This window comes from Dermacentor albipictus, chromosome 1 (assembly GCF_038994185.2).
Source record: "Dermacentor albipictus isolate Rhodes 1998 colony chromosome 1, USDA_Dalb.pri_finalv2, whole genome shotgun sequence".
Classification (NCBI taxonomy): Eukaryota; Metazoa; Arthropoda; class Arachnida; order Ixodida; family Ixodidae; genus Dermacentor; species Dermacentor albipictus.
The window spans coordinates 389,020,623-389,037,656 of NC_091821.1; the positions used below are offsets into that span (position 1 = coordinate 389,020,623).

The 17,034-nt window shown below is 43.6% G+C and overlaps 1 protein-coding gene across 4 annotated transcripts in view; it reads left to right on the top strand.

The window, feature by feature from the left end:
- The window catches only part of LOC135916987 (chitinase-3-like protein 2), a 33,898-nt gene that overhangs the window by 16,003 nt on the left and 861 nt on the right, over nucleotides 1–17,034 (top strand). For all 4 annotated transcript variants that reach the window (XM_065450428.2, XM_065450426.2, XM_065450427.2 and 1 more), the window contains 6 exons: nucleotides 1,739–1,998; nucleotides 2,671–2,771; nucleotides 5,345–5,465; nucleotides 11,256–11,450; nucleotides 14,845–14,967; nucleotides 16,184–16,354. In XM_065450428.2, coding sequence (XP_065306500.2) covers nucleotides 1,739–1,998; nucleotides 2,671–2,771; nucleotides 5,345–5,465; nucleotides 11,256–11,450; nucleotides 14,845–14,967; nucleotides 16,184–16,354 — 971 coding nt within the window. The remainder of the gene's footprint in view (nucleotides 1–1,738; nucleotides 1,999–2,670; nucleotides 2,772–5,344; nucleotides 5,466–11,255; nucleotides 11,451–14,844; nucleotides 14,968–16,183; nucleotides 16,355–17,034) is intronic.

Here is a 17,034-nt window from a genome sequence, read left to right on the forward strand (position 1 = left end):
ACGCAAACACACCCATTTAATGCTCTAGTAATGAGGAGGGAGTGCGAGGGTGGTAAATAACTTCAATTTTATTCTGCATATTAAAGAGAAATACTGAGTGTAGTCGAAATGCCAGAATTCGAAAAGTTCGTTAGTATCTAGGAACCCTTGGCTTAGGAAGCGCTTAGAGGTTATAACAAACGCGTTCGTTAGGGTCTAATAGAATAAAACACCTGGATTCAAAATCCGAGATCCAGTCAGGGACATTTTCGATTCCAAAAAATTTGGCTACAGGTGAAAAGCTTGTAACAGACAGGAGCTTTTCTCTCCGCTGAGAAACGGAGCCCTAATTACGCTGCTTGGTCTCTCCCGCCTGTTTAGAACCAAGTTGCGTGGGCAAAAAACTTGACTTGCAGCTCATTATATTGAGGGGTTGTATCTGTTTTTACCGGATACATTCAAGGGTTTTAACAAATGCTCAAAGCCCTGAGAAGACATATTCAATAATGAGAGCGTCATTATGCCCGACAATTTGAAACCAAAACACTGCCGTCAAGATCGAGCAGATATCTTGCACGTGCCGAGCCAAAAGTTCTGCTCGCTAAGCCTTTTTCACATAATCCTTCCATAGCCACCACGAGCGAGGTGGTTGCTATCAAGAAATATGTTAATCGGATTGCATTGATTCTACTATTCATTTGCATAAGCCTTGTTGTCGTATATGAAAACAAAACCCACTAAGCTTAGATGAAAGTTAATTTCAATCATTTTAGGCCCTCTACGATGTTTGAGAGCCTTTCGTCGTAAAAATTCCAGTTTCACATTCGAAAATAGTCAAAGTTTTCGAGAACCGCTACGAATCTTGTCTGTCGCATTCGTATATGGTAGTCGCGACACGGCCGGTGCAACCTTTATACCCCCTACAAGCAAGCATCCGAGCCGCGTTGTAGATGGAATCTACATTTAGGTGCACGTTAATGAACTCCAGGAAGTCTAAATTTTTGGAGTCCTCCACTACGGCGTGCCTCATAATCAGAAAGTGGCTTTGGCCCGTAAAACCGCACAATTTAATTAATTGTAGATGGAATAATGTAAATATTTTGTTCTCTTTCATGGTATAGTAAACGCTATCTAAACGAGTAAGTTCTTCAGCAAATTATGACCTATGCAATGGCCATGGGAAGAAAATAAAAAGAAAAAGAAAGGTATCGCTGAACTTGCACAGATCGCGGGACATAAGATGAAATGGATATGGCGAATCGGTTCCACGGAGGCTGGAAAGGTGGAGGAAGGCTCATGAAAGGGAATATTGTCATCCATCTAACTGTACAAGGAGGCCTCCTTTGTAGCTTTGTATTACAGTAGTGTGGATGACAACTTTCCCTTTCAAGAGTAGATTGAATGATTTCAAATAGGTGTTGGGTCACGGAACTAAATCTCACTTCTCGGCTATATATGGCATCTGTAATCATTCAGTTCATGGTACTAATCCTCTTGACAAACACGACGAAAAACTTAGTCACATCTTTGCCAAATCAATGCGACTTATACTGGAGTCTTCATAAGCTGGTTCCTTTGCTGCCACTGCTTAATGTGGACAAGGTTTGTGTATAGTGGCCGAAGCGTCCTTTCGTTTTCATTTGTGTTTCGGCCAGTGACAGCTAAAACATTTTACACTTGAACTTTTTCTCATCACCTGAAGGGTGCGCTACCTTTAACTCTTGACTACAAGGGCCTCCTATTACTTCTGGTATCGCAGCTATCCTGCGAGCGCTGGGGCGAATCAGACACGATACAAACGCAAAAGAAGTCAAAACCCTCGTCAGCTACGGCGCCGGCGCGCACGTGCAAAGCCTGCTGAACCGCATCCGGGACGACAAGGAGGCCAATAAACTGGTGGACCGTATAAAGACCATGCTGGAGACCTTCGGACTGGACGGCATCAACTTTCACCTGGAAGGGCCCGGTCCCCTCGTCTGCAAACAAGAAGACATCAGGACCATAATCAAGTTCATCAAGGTGACTGCCTGCTCGACCATCCATCATCTAGTTGCTAAGCTACAGTGTCACGAGCCGGTTTGGATTGTGTCGGCTGTACATGACCTCAGTGTTCATTCCGAATTCCGAACTGACGTCGTCGGGACTGTAATGTTTCCCTGGTTAAGGTCTAGTGGCACTCAGATCCGGATATGACCTCATGGTGAAGACACACTCAGGGAACATTTCGACCGAAAATATGCAGAGAAAGAAAATGATTAAAGGCCCGGATGTGAATCAGACGGACGTAAGGTTGGCTGAAATAAACGCGGGAAATGTAAAAGGCGTTTCGTGAGTGGAAACAGGGTGGAAAACGGAATGGTTTCTTGAGTTCAGCAATATGCGCCTCGCGGGCATAGAGGTCTGGGCTGGAAATGGCTAGTGTCATCCAAACGCAATTGTTGCTTTTCTAAAGGGCCGTTAGTTGGACCTAACCAGGCCTCCCAGATCTTCTCGATTTCATCTTTCATGTGATTACAATGCAGATTGTATCCTATACTCTTAAGTGCTTGCAGAGGAACAACGAAATATAATGTGGCTCTTGTAGCTTGGTTTAGGTCAACTTAACACCCGTCTTATGTGCAAATAATTGTAGGGTGCCCCTAAATTCCAATATATGTGTTCAATCTGCATAAATTCCTATTCTGTGCGCAGAATCTCCGGCATTCAGTCAACAAGCAGGTCCTCATCACGGCTCAGCTTCCCGCCTGCCGTGACACCAAGTGCAACTTGTTTATGAGCGACAAGATGGCAAGGTACACCTTCTGGCACAAACGGCGTCGAACCGATGTCGAATGCTAATAGAACTTTGGGAACAGGCCACCGACTCAGCAACCCCTTGCGGTCGGTGCATCGCAGTCGGTAGACTGAGTGTAGACCAGCGTCGCGACTCGATCACAAAAGCAACTGTCGAAGGAATAAGTCAGCAAACTAATAAGTGTGCAAACCCTTAAAAACCAGTACTGGAGTGTCCGAGTGTTCCGGGGCCGACTTCAAAAAGCGTTAGTTTCGAAGCGTTGTTAGACACTGGCAAGCTGCCTTGCCTAATAGTCCATCTGACATCACGATTAGCTGGGATATGCAATTACCAACATTTCCAGCTGAGAAACTCGTTTTTGTGGATACGGGGGCTGTGATGCGCCTGTTCATATACAGAGTGTTTCAGCGAACATATTGAAAAATCCCTAAAGGTGGCCTGTGGCAGATAACGTTATTCTAGTTCCTGAAGTGGTATACTCGAAGCGGTGGGAACTGCTTGCAAAAAAATGCAAATGCATAATAAACCAATTAAAAATAATTATGATATTTTCAATTAATTAGCTTATGGCCCATATTGCAATTTACAAGTTCTACCCGTGGAGTTCGCAAGGCGGATCCACTTGGAACGAATTCTCAGGATGACACCAGTTCGAGATTTTAATTCCCAAACTTTGCGGAGAAACACTTTGGCGTTCCCGTTACTTTTGCGCATGAATGCATAAAATGACGTCTTGTTAACAAAGTAACTGGAACGCCAGTGCAATTCACCGCAAATTTCGGGAATGAATATCTGGAAACTGGTGTCATCCTGAGAATTCGTTCCAAGTGGATCCGCCTTGAGAACTCCACGGCTAGAATTTGTAAATTGCAGTACGGACGATACGATAATTAGTTAAAAATAATTAGTAAATTTTTGTAAATTGTAGATTACGCATTTCAATTTATTAATGTAAAGTTCATTCCGTCGAGTAAACCAGCTCATGAACTAGAATTGCGCTTTCTGCCACAGGCAACCTTTAAAACATGTTGAAGATGGTCGCTGAAACACCCGGTATAGAGGGTGTCCCGCGTAACTTCTGCCAAAATTTGAAAATATATGAATACCGTGTAGCTGGACAGAACCTAGGTAATGTTGTTTACCGTCGCTTGGAGCAAGTCAGACTCCCTTTTCTATTTTGCCTAATTACATATTTAGTTAACATTAATTAGTTAACTTCAAGGATATTGTGATCAGAGCAAAATTGTTAGCCAGGCAATTGTAGGCCATCACGAAAAATTCTCGATGCATCTTCATGTTGCTCTATACATATAACTTAACAGTCTTTTTCCAAGCCTGACAGAAGCCCGCAAAAGCAAGTGAAAGGTGCCGCTTGGCGAGTCCCGCAGCACATTTCTTGTGTCTTGAGGGCTTTGTTTAACGTTTGAAAAAACATTTTAACGTCTGGAAAAAACGTCGTGCGCATGGAGCAACAAAGACATGAATGGGGAATTTTCATGATGGACTACAATGTTCTGATTGACAGCTTCACACGGTGATTATGAGGTTCGGGAAGTTAATTAGGTATAATAACAAATCGTACAGTACAGTTGGGTAAAATTTAAAAAAAAGTAGTCGGACTTACTCCAAGCGACGGCTAACAACCGTACCTCGGTTTCTGTCCAGCTATGTGGGACACCCTATGTGTGTGCGTATATATATATATATATATATATATATTTCAATTAGAAGTTCTGTAGGGGGTAGTTTTAGAAACGAAGGTGCACACTTACGAACATTGCGTCTTTAATGGTTTTAACGTTTCGGCCGTGGCACGGCCTGCGTCAGAATAATCGATGAAGGCCATGCCACGGCCGAAACATTAAAACCATTAAAGATGCAATTTTCGTAAGTGTGCACCTTCGTTTCTAAAACTATATATAATATATATGTGAAAATTCAAGCGGCAGAGACCACGTGGAGTGACAGTGGTTCATGACAGTCATTTTCGGTGGTCGCCGATGTGAGATGGAAGCCAATGACACATTTCTAATAATCTAACTGCAGTGCCTTGACATTCTGCTTCGTAGTGTTGCATAAAGCAGATTCGATTGGTGAACGCTTACAAAAATTACTTGCGGAGCGTCACATCTTTTCACCGCAAGTTTCAGGAACGATATCTCGAATCTAACGCCAGCTCTCGAACTTATGCTTAAACTACTTCATTACAAAACTGCTTCATTACCGAACAGCTTCATTACTTCATTACCTGGCGGCTTCAATTACGCAAAACGAAATTGTACACTAAATAAGTTGCTTAAACTTAATTTACGTAAGTTTGTAATTTGTTTAACTGAAACGATGCGATTTGTCCTGTTCCCTAAAGTGTGCAAGTTAAAATAACTTGCCGAACAAAGCAGTATGACGTGAACTACTGCAGGCTACTTAAAGAAACAGTTATATACAGATTAAAGAGGGAGAAGGTCACATGGCATATAGTTGAGCAATCACAACAAGTATCCGCCTAGCTTTTATGGCGCTTGCAAGGAGGGTTACGGAGTGCGTATCATGAATGTTTGTTGCTCAATGCAGGTATCTAGACTACCTGTTTCTTATCACGTTTGACTACAAGCTGGACGACCTGACCAGGACTAGGCTCACCAGTGGACTTTATCGATATAAAGATAATAACGGTTACACGACTACGGAAACGGTAAGCTGTGGCAGGAAGCATGATTTCCGGTTAACTTGAATGAGGGAGACATTAAGAGAGAGAAAAAAACATGAGATCGGAAAGGCGGAGAAGTTAACGCGAAGAAAAGCTTCTCGTTTGCTACGGAAAGAATAGCCGAGAAGGAAAGCAAACAGGCCAATGAAAAAAACATGGGAGGACGCTTAAGCTTCGCCTTTAAGAGGAAGCTTTAGCTCGGGTGCTTCTATTTAAATAAATGTATAAGGAGAATTCGTTTTTCTGGGCAACCACTGCACCAAATTTGACGAGGTCTGTTGCATTTAAAAGAAAAACTTTAAATCTAGTGACTGTTGGTTTTGAATTTTGGATTTACGTCGTCAATTGTTTATTAAAAATTGTCAACAATCAAAACTTCTCAAAAAACGAAACTATCACGTTTACAACTCTGTACCTCAGCAACGAAAAGTGATAATACAATTCTGTGAATTGCAGCTAATAGTACATCTAAAGCGGACAAAATTGATCTGTTACACATGAATATCAAAAAATTTTGTAATATGGAAATAGATCCTTCGCAGAACCCTTGTAACCACGTAAAAAATTCACGTAAGATGCACAATGACATACCAAATTTGTCCGCTTTGATTGTTCCAATGGATGCCGTATACAGAACTGCGATATCTGGTCTTGATGCAGAGCTATGAATTTGCAAACTTTGTGCTTCTAGTTTTTTTTCAAACTGTCGAGTATTTGAAAATCATTTTAACAAAATTCAGGCCTAAATCTAAATTCCGCTTTCATCGGTCACTAGAATTTAATTTCTCAAATGCAACAAATTTCATTGAAATCGGTCCAGGGGTTATCTCAGAAAAACTTTTTTTTCCGTCTTACATGTACTTGAATAGGCCGCGTCGGAGTTGGGCCCGAGCTAAAGCTTGCTATTAAAGGGCCCCTGAAACGGTTCGGACAAATTTTGTAGACGCGTAGGGTACAGCTTAAGTAGAACATTCGCACCACAATTTAAATGAAGCGTTACGTAATAATGGAGCTACAAGCGATTAGAAGTTACCCTCCTCCCCAGCCACACTTTTCCTCCTCAATTCATTCGCCGAGCAAGCGGGGCTAAGCTCCGCCTTCACTGGTCTTGCGTCACGATGCCACGTCACATCGTCCACTTCCGGTTGGTTTGGAGCCCGCCCCCGCCTGCGCGAAACTTCTCCGCTAGCCGCTTGGCTGTCGACCCCAAGCGAGAGCTATCGAAGCAGCGTGCGTTGCGAGCATTCTGTCGTAGCGCTGAACGTGTCTGGTATTCCGTTAACCACAAGCAAGCTGGGCATTTCGGCAAACGACTGGAGGCATTTGCCTCCAGCCATTCAAACTCAAGCTGATGAAGGAACTTTGGCGTAGACGTACGTGAGCAGCCTGATCGGTCTGCACGGTCCAGACACTTGTTGGCGCAGAGCTTAACCAGCCAAACAAAGCGCTAATATTGCTCTAACCAGGTGTAAAACATTTTAAACATTTATAAAAACAACGTGTTGATGATTACACTCCTTCGAAAAATACGCACCAGCAGCAAAGAAGAATACGCTTCGTTGCTGCTACTGTGTATGGTTGAGCTCTGTGCCACCAGGTGGCTGCACCGTGCAGACCATTCATATTTGCCCTTCTCCTCATCTCGGCTCATCCCGTTACGGCACAGTAAAGCGGCCAGACCCTGTCCCCTTGCGCTTATGTTTGTCTTAATACGGGACCCGCGAAACGCTATTGTGTTAGTAATCTTCCGGTGTAAAGTGACGGCCACAAACGCGCAAATCCCGGCGCCGATCGTATAGCGGCAGTCCGATGCGCAGCAGCCAGTTCGCTCGTACGCTGCCTTGCAGAGGGACACGATGTCGCAGCTTGACATATTGCCAGTCGCTACGTTTGCAGTCCACAAGGCAACAAAGTCGAATCATAGTGCTCGCGAAAAGACTGAGACCAACTCTGACCGCGGAGCTCTCGTCAAAATGGAGTACGTTGTAACACAAGCAGACGACACTTGCTGTGTGCCGGAAGTGCTTAAGTGTACTAAAAATATTGTTCTTGGGCGTTATCTTTATGCTAGTTTCTTTTTATAAAAACTAATTAACTAACATTCCAACTATTACGAAGATCATTTGTTTACCATAAAGTTGGAAAAATTATCGATCACGCACCCTGGTCAGCCAATCGGATAGCTCACCCCACTGACGTCATATGGGTGATTTCGGTCATATGGGTAGGGGCGGCTTAAAATTCCGCCGAGCAGTGCGCTGCGATCGGCAGCAATGTGCATTTTCAAAACCTTATAATAAATTACACGCTTTACGCAGAGCGCTTAGATGTGTCAATTAATGATCAGAAGGACCTACTCTAACGACTCAGTACGTTTGTAGAAAATCGTCAAAAGCGTTTCAGGGTCCCTTTAAGGCTGGAACGCGATAGCGCTTACGGGTGCCGTTGGCGCGGACACCGACACCGGATATTCTGCGGCACGGGGCCCGATAGAAAACAGTGGTAGTGCAGCGCAGACCAATGGCTCATACCCCAGTAAGGCAGAGGCTACAAGCCACGACTCATCCATAGCTGATACCCCTGTAAGCAAGGAAAAGGGAGTTTGCGCTTGAGTTTCCGTGTAGCAAAATTATGTTTTCTCATGCATTCAGATTACAGTCCGACGCTATCATGTTTGTAGGTTGTGTATAAGTCGGACTTTATGAATTTTCTGACGCATTTTGTTTTGAGAAATTCAATTAGTTGAGTAACGCCTATGCGCCCCGCGAACGGCTGGCGTGATTGGGGTTCGGGAGGATTTTTCTTGACGGACAACGCTGTCGATGGCGGACGCACACACAGGATTTCCTGCGACACGGGGCGTTTCAAGCTATCGTGTTAATAGAGGGGGCGGGGAATGGCTGGGTCTCTGTAGTAAGTCATGGGAACGCAGAAACCTCAATAGCACCTTGAAAAACAAAAAAAATATTCTTGAAGTGATTGTCTGCTTGCTCTAGAAAATATTTTTCAAAACTTTTCGATGTAAACTGCCGGCCGTTGATGAAATTTTGCTGTTATTTGACCTGCTTCTAATCCTGTACATATCCCAAATAAACCTTCGTTTCTCCAAGTCTCCCTCAACGTCGGTCAACTCCCGCACTCAACGGCAAGGTCCAATAACGCATACAAGAGAGGAGGCGAGCGTAAGGAATGTTAGGCACTGGAGAAGCTGTGCCGCTGCGCTCTGCGCGGCGCAGGTACATTAGTTGGCCGCGCAAGATGCATTGCTAAATAGGCAAGTCAGTGTTTCCGTGTATCTTCCTCCGTAGAATTACACGTACGTTAAAGAGATTATCTGTATCTCCCCACCTTTCGTCCAGGCTAAAGTGCTAAAGTTAACCTCTCTTTGCCCAGAAGCAAGTGATGAGGCATAGAGATGCTGTGGCAAGGGTACTGCAAAAGGAGTTGCCACACGTCGTCAACGCTTTGCAGTTTCTCAAAGTCGGTCATCAGTTGAGGACACTAAAATTCTCGCACTCTGGTAAAATTGAGCTGATAAATTATTCTAATTACAACTAAATATGCGGTCATCAATCTGCAAGTGTGCAGCAATTCTTTATTTACAAGTTCATTCTCCCGCTCCTCTGTAAGACACTTTATCTTTCTCAACACTACACAGTTTTAAGGGGCTGCGGAGAGTGTAGTGGCCTGCGAAGCAGCACAATTGATTGCAAAGTGAAAAGAAAGTAGCAGGAACGTTCCCTGGTCCGAGGATTGCCCTGGCCTATACTGCTCGATAGTGTCTGATACTGCGGCAGACACTGCATAAATTATTGTATACGATACTGCGGTAAGGGCGTGCAGACGTAGCAGCCACTGGTTTCAATCTAGGTAGAATATCGAATGATTTTTGATGTGGTGTTGGGTTAATGGTGGCTTATCGAGGTGCAAACTATTTGTGTGTTAAAGACTATTTATTGACAATTCATTATTATGCGTTTGGTCCACATATTGATCTAGACTATCATGTATTGTTTCACTTGTATCCTCTAGACTCCAGAAACATAGTTGCTCCAAGATGCCTAGATGCAACCACTTACCCTTAACATTGATATTGTAAAAGCAGTGTGTGAATTTCTGCATGAATACTTCTCAACCGGGCGGCAGGAATTCGCTGAAGCTGCGATAGAGCAGCTGTTTCACCTGTCCCCTATTTTTGCTGTATCTTGTATACATAGGCCGAAAATACACGTTGAAAACTTCCGAAGCTGTACCTAGCATAGGATACGCACGGTAGTTGCGAGATGCATATTAATTTTCGCCACTTGGAATTAATCTATATTTAGGTACCAGATCGTATTTGTATTGCTGTGCTCAGTGGACAGTGGAATGCTGTAGACGCTAACCCGCGTCAATTGCCGTGACAATATGCCCAGCTATTGGCGATCATCCCAACGCACACCCCTGATGGCGCAAAAAAAGTCTTTAATTAGCCAGGTCAGGCAGGCGGCAGAGGCCAGTGGGGCCCTAGACTGAGAGGCTCCGACCCCCCTCCTTCAAATCTTTTCCATTTCAACAAAGTTTCTATCTATCTATCTATCTATCTATCTATCTATCTATCTATCTATCTATCTATCTATCTATCTATCTATCTATCTATCTATCTATCTATCTATCTATCTATCTATCTATCTATCTATCTATCTATCTATCTATCTATCTATCTATCTATCTATCTATCTATCTATCTATCTATCCATCCATCCATCCATCCATCCATCCATCCATCCATCCATCCATCCATCCATCCATCCATCCATCCATCCATCCATCCATCCATCTATCTATCTATCTATCTATCTATCTATCTATCTATCTATCTATCTATCTATCTATCTATCTATCTATCTATCTATCTATCTATCTATCTATCTATCTATCTATCTATCTATCTATCTATCTATCTATCTATCTATCTATCTATCTATCTATCTATCTATCTATCTATCTATCTATCTATCTATCTATCTATCTATCTATCTATCTATCTATCTATCTATCTATCTATCTATCTATCTATCTATCTATCTATCTATCTATCTACTGCACGCTTCTGTTCTTCCGAAATAAGAAACTCGGGGCGGAACAAAAGCCCGAGTGCAATTATGCAGCGCCGAAACCCACTTTTTTCAATACTGCGCGCTTAATTTGTATGCATCTAGCGGCGCACCGTACTATTGTGGGGGGACACGAGTCCACTCATTGCCTGCAATCTGTTCTGGCTTTTATATATATGTATATATATATATATATATACATATATATATATATATATATATATATATATATATATATATATATATATATATATATATATATATATATATATATATATATATATATATATATAATAGGGAATTCTGCATATAGGGAGCACTACCGAAGTCGTCGTTTCAAGGGGCATTCTATAAAAAGCCCACTGGGTGATTTTGGCATGTCAGTGCTCTAATGTAATCAATGAAGCCTCAGAAACATAACTATTCGAAATGAATACAAAGAGCCACTGGAGTAGCTTATGCCAAGTTTTCACACATTCCAGGACTAAGGATGACGTAAGTTGGGGATCCCTCACTTTACATAATAAAAGATTGTTGCCGTCCTTGTTTTGAAGCATTTAATTTCTCTAAATTAAGTCGTCTTTGTGCGCCTTCCGTATGCCCATTATTATCTCAGTAGAACTAAAGCAAATACATTAGGTGCCGCTTGACCAGTACTGTTGCTCTTACACGAATACAGGAGACGTGCCTAGGTCGCTGGATCGATGCTGGAGTGCCCAAGTACAAGATTGTACCAGGCCTCGCCACGTACGGCCGCAGCTTCACGCTCAATAACCCGGCCTACAATGGCGACAATGCCAAGCTGAAGAAAAGCCACCCTCTCGGTTACGCAGCTGAGTTCTCGAAAACAGACGGCTACATGAACTACCCTGAGGTGAGGGCGATCTCCCTGCCTTAAGGGAAAATATGCTTCTGCGCAGAACTGAACTGCCTGGCGAGAGGTTCATTTTACCATGGAAGTAACATATATATATATATATATATATATATATATATATATATATATATATATATATATATATATATATATATATATATATATATATATATATATATATATATATATATATATATATATTTTGCTTTCATAGCGTTCTTCGTTTTGTCTCTTTAAGCACAGCTAGCAATCAGGTTATGCGGTGCTGTGAACGTTCGCTGCTTTCTTAAGAGAAAGCACGCGCTCATACCCGACATACCTGCAATGCTGATGTTGCAGACTGTGAAGTTAAAGCACCTCGGTTGAAGTTCAAATATTTGTTACGAAAGAGCATTGACCTTGCGATTTTAGCTGCTCAGTTGAACACGTTGTTCTTAGAGTTTTACTGCGAAAATGGGCCTTGAAAAATATGAATGTCGAGTAGATGTTCTCCTATCTAGCAAAATATTCATTTTAATATTGTTTTCGATCTTTGTGAGCACCATCCTTGGTATTCAACAGTATCTTAAGACTGCTCAATTTATAGCCAGAACACTTCAGCAATTACTTTGTTTAACGCAAAACAACGGACACAAGAAAGACGACAGGACAGGTGCTTCAGTAAGTATGGCCTGCGGCTGCCACTTGAACAATTTGTCACAATGGCGATTTTGTTCGAATCGATGATTGAAAATTTCAGCCAGCCGAGGACGTTCTCTATAAGGTCGTAATGGTGGCAGTGTCGCTTCCTGGCTTGATGTTTTGTTAAATTTCTGCTTCTGAATTATGAGTCAAGGGCTGCCCCCCAAAAAACAAACTCTATCTTAGGTGCAAAACTTGAAGCACGTACCTTAGACAACCCACGTAACAGCTCTATCCATCCGCTAAGCTCAACGAATAGTAGGTTACCAATCTCTAGTCCACACACCATCACCCTAAAGCTCTCATTTGAAGCACCACTTGGTCGAGCCTGCAGTGCGGCGCACTTCGTCAAACGTTTAGCGCGGCGCACTTCAGCTTTCTCAGCATCGATAAGCCGATGTCAAGGATCCGACTCGGCTTCAATAGACCTCGTCGAGCGCTGCCTGTTACCTAGAGGCATCACTGTTGTGGCACTTAAGGAGGAGTGCGCGAATTGTACGAGTTTGACGATGCCTCGTTAGGCGTTGACGTTAGTACCTCCACATACGAACAGCTGCGCGCTCGCTTTCCACACCAACATATCGAAGGCGCCTCGAATGTTGCTATGATTACCTTTGCAGTCGGGATGCCACTGATCAAAACAAGCTTTATCTACATAAAGGCACTAACTAAAGCCGCAATGGTTCTTACACGCATAGTTCAACTTAAAGCACGAACAGTTGCTGCACGGCTCATAATGTACGTGCAGACACGAAGTATTCTGTATGCGTTCAGATTTCATCCACACGAGAACCATATGGAAGAAAGATTCCCAGTGTAAAAGCTGTTGTTTTCCATGCAATGGATCCCATTGAGCTGGGCTTCAGAGCTTAAAGCGGCTTATAGCGGTAAAACCAGCTTCAGCGAAAGCTCGCAGTTACAATAATTTCGCATGCCTGCCCACCCGCATGTAAAGCTTTCGTATAGGTAGGTCTCAAGTATTGTGCGAATGTTATCCGCTGTTTCGGAGAACATCCGATCAGTCAGCAGACGCTCATAGTCCGCGAAATTCCTAGAAAATCCCCATTTGTTATTCTTTTGTTCTAAGACAACTGCTTTAAGCGTTGTACCGGTCGCTCTCTTAATATGTCGATATGGGCAACCAGCGCCGAAACTTCCCGTGTCAACAGAAGCGCCACAGAACACAGCCTAGCGAGTGGAGGAAACAGTTTTCAGTCGCACATCCTGCAATTTCGCATCAGCAAATTCACCGCTCCTCTTAAGGCACCCGTGTCCACTTTCTGACATAACTGTGCACCATCGTGCTACAATATAGGACAGCGTTGGCCATGGCCAGAGCTTAGCTGGACGCATCGGACTACAGCAAACGTTAGTAGTGACGCGCATCTGGTGTCGTTGGATATACCTTCCGAATTTTGTCTATATTCCATACCGGATGACGTGAGCATTTTTCATTTGCACCTTTGTGCAGCAGCAGCACCTCCTGGCAAGCGTTAGTTGCCCTTAACGCAAAAGAATGGTGTTGGAGGTTTATGAGATTGATCCCAAATATATATATTTTTTTCTGCGAATGTACGACTCTGTATAGAGCCAACTTTTTTTAAGAACAGGCCCTAGACGCTGTTATCAACATGTCTTGGCAGATGATGCAGGTTTTATTATGTGGCCCGAAGGGTAGTTGCGGGTGCGGTGAGAATTTTAGGGGAACGGTAGAATATGTAAAAGCGGTCTCGTACCGCCATGGGTGATACCCTTACGATGCGGTTTGGCATTGGGGCTGATGAGTTAGCTTGCAATATTTTATGGAAATTAGAACGTTTGAGTCAGGAACTTCCTCCAATATAATATTTTAACATATACAGTCGTTCGGAAATTTTGAGATATACTGACCCATCATTTCGCTTAAAAAGCATGATCCATCACTTTAAGAAATACTTTCACAGATCCACCGTGCACGTATCTGAAATCCTGCGTAAACTGTGGTCTGAGTAGCTTTTCACGTTTCTTGTTGCTGTGGTCTGAGTAGCTTTTCACGTTTCTTGTTGCTGTGGTCTGAGTAGCTTTCCACGTTTCTTGTTGCTGTTAATCAAATAAAGATGGTGTAAATGTATCTGTGCATGTAGTGGATAATTATTGTCACAAATGAATTGAACTGTGTGACCAGCAATGTATAATTTTTGACAAACTGAATTTTCCGTTTCTGATTGCTTCGTTTGATATTATTTATTTTATTGTGTTACTAATATTCAGAGTTAATTAAAAACAAGTGAATATCTCCTCTTATGTAGTGTATTCGGGCCAGAAAGTCAAAGTAACTGCAGTTGAATGAAAGAGCATAAGGGAATTGGCAGTGAACAAGCAAACAAATTAACAAGTTTGCTTGTTCACTAATCATGATATTTTTCTGAGAGGACGAGTTTGTCTTGCGATACTCGAAAGCTAAAACGTGCTCAAGCAGTGAGCAAAAATCTGCGTCGACATACCAGTTTCTAAAGGATTAGCTGTAGTGCTGTAATGGTTACTTGAATATCTCGATTTCACAAGTTCCATCGTCATCAAGTATTCCTACGCGGCCTTAGACGAGGTCGCAAGCTAAAAGCTTCAAGTTTCACTGGCTGCCCAGTTGTGGCAACTATGGACAGACATATCACGCTCAGCTATACCGGTTGTTTAATATGCTCCAACTGTTCTGTAATCTTTATACTTCTAGACGTGTAGGCGTGCTGGCTACATGAAATGGACTAGAAAATGGGTACCATACGCGGCAACGCCGTACATCTACCACAAAGACCAGTGGGTCAGCTATGACGACACGGACAGCGCCGACGTAAAGGTAAATTTGTCTAAGTATTTTAACTGAGCGTAAAGATAACATAGCTTAATAGATTTTCTTCTTGGGCCTGCGGGTATGCTTTTTGGGCCCTAGAGTGGACATACAAAACAATAGAAGGAAACACACACACACACAAACACACACACACACACACACGCACACGCGCACACACACACACACACACACACACACACACACACGCACGCACGCACACACACACACACGCACGCACGCGCACACACACAAACACACACACGCACGCACACGCACGCACGCACACGCACACGGACACACACGCGCGTGCACACGCACACCAACTCCTAAGTGATTTATTGCTGCAAGAAACACAGCAAAGCGCAATTTTTCCGCACCTATCAACACAAGACTGATGACGTGACAGTTATGGTTATCGACACTGTCGCAGCTTTTCCTCAAACAGGTGTATCTCTGATGAATATAACGTGATCGATGTATCACTGACACACTTGGGACCTTTCTTTCTAGTAAAGTGTGCCTCCAAGAGTACACACGCTGTTTTGTAGCCGTCCCTGCCCATCTTTCACTGGTTTCACTTCGTGGCCTATATATGTGACGTAATGATAAAGCTTTATGACAACAACGACCAATTGTCCTTGGTCGGTTCGTCCAAGGAGTGAGTACATTCATTATAATGCTGGTTTTGAGTTAGAAAATCTAATCCCTCCATGGATGCGGTGGCTGTCTCAAAGTAAACTGAGAAGCGTCGCTCACAGTGGCGACTGCCACAGTTGTCGACGGCGTAACGTACGATGCATTCTCTCGGATAGGTAATTGATTTTAAGGGGGCAACGATGAAGCCGGCTGCACTGGTTGAAAGTATCAAGCCGTTGGCATAAATTTGCATGAGGTTAGTATATTTACTGGCCTTCACAGACAAAGCTAACTGAGTTGTTGAAGTGAAACATGTACCTAACGGTGGTACTTCTATGACCATCGTCTCGAAATGAGTTACACACTCACGTCACAAGCGGAATGGTATATCGTACCTTTGTTTTCCGTGTGTAGCGTGCAATGCTGGTCAATGAAAATACATAACCGCACAATATTTATCAATGTTCCGTCCCAGAACGTGACTGAAGGGAATAACCAGTCGCGGCTTATAAAGGCAGCGCGCTTCATTTAGTGGCGAGCATTTCGCTTAGAGGCTTCCTTTCCTCACTCCTTGGACCAATCACAGGTTAAATGGTTTCGGGACCGTTCGCTGGGCGGCGTCTTCATATGGTCATTGGGAGAGGACGATTACGCGGGCAACTGCAAGCAGGACCACCAGTACCCGATGGTCACGGCGGCATGGAAGGTCATGAAGGACTACTGGCCCATAGACTTCTATCGTGCCAGGAGGAGAAAGGTATGTCTGTCTAACGCCGTCCAAACTCATGCCGTGATTGTCCGAGTCGTCGACTCCACCTCCGATTCCACGTTTCCGTTTCCTGAGCAGGCGCCGCTCGTCGGCAAAAGGTAGTTGAAGATGACGTATGGCGAATTCGGCGAATGGCGCCGGTGCGTACCGGGGTGTCCTGGGGCGACGGTGATTGGATGAAACGGCGCATCGGTGCGATTTACCGAATTCCGCGTTAGTGTATATAGAACAAGAAATGGATGACAAAATTAACACGGCAAGCTGGGCGAGTTGGTGATTGAGCATGTTCCTATGGGTGGGAAGTGCAACCCGGACGAAAGACGAGAGGAACTACACAATACGAGTTGTGTACTTCCTCTCGTCTTTCGTCCGGGTTGCGCTGCCCACCCACAGGAACATCGATGACAAGCCGAGCGCGAACTATTATGTAGTGTGACGCGTAAACGCTCGTCAGTGCCGCGTATGTACGCCTTGTCTCTAGCAAACGTCTCCTTGTGCGGCGGTCGAAGAAGAATAAGTGATCAGATGTTGCTCATGACTACTGCAAACTCCTCCTTGTTACTCACGCGTTAAAGGCGTAATTTTTGGCCTGCGAGGCATTCCCGCGGCGCTCCATAGCCTGAATATCTTCTGCCGCGAAATTATCGTTTTGCGTCAAGAGTGGGCTG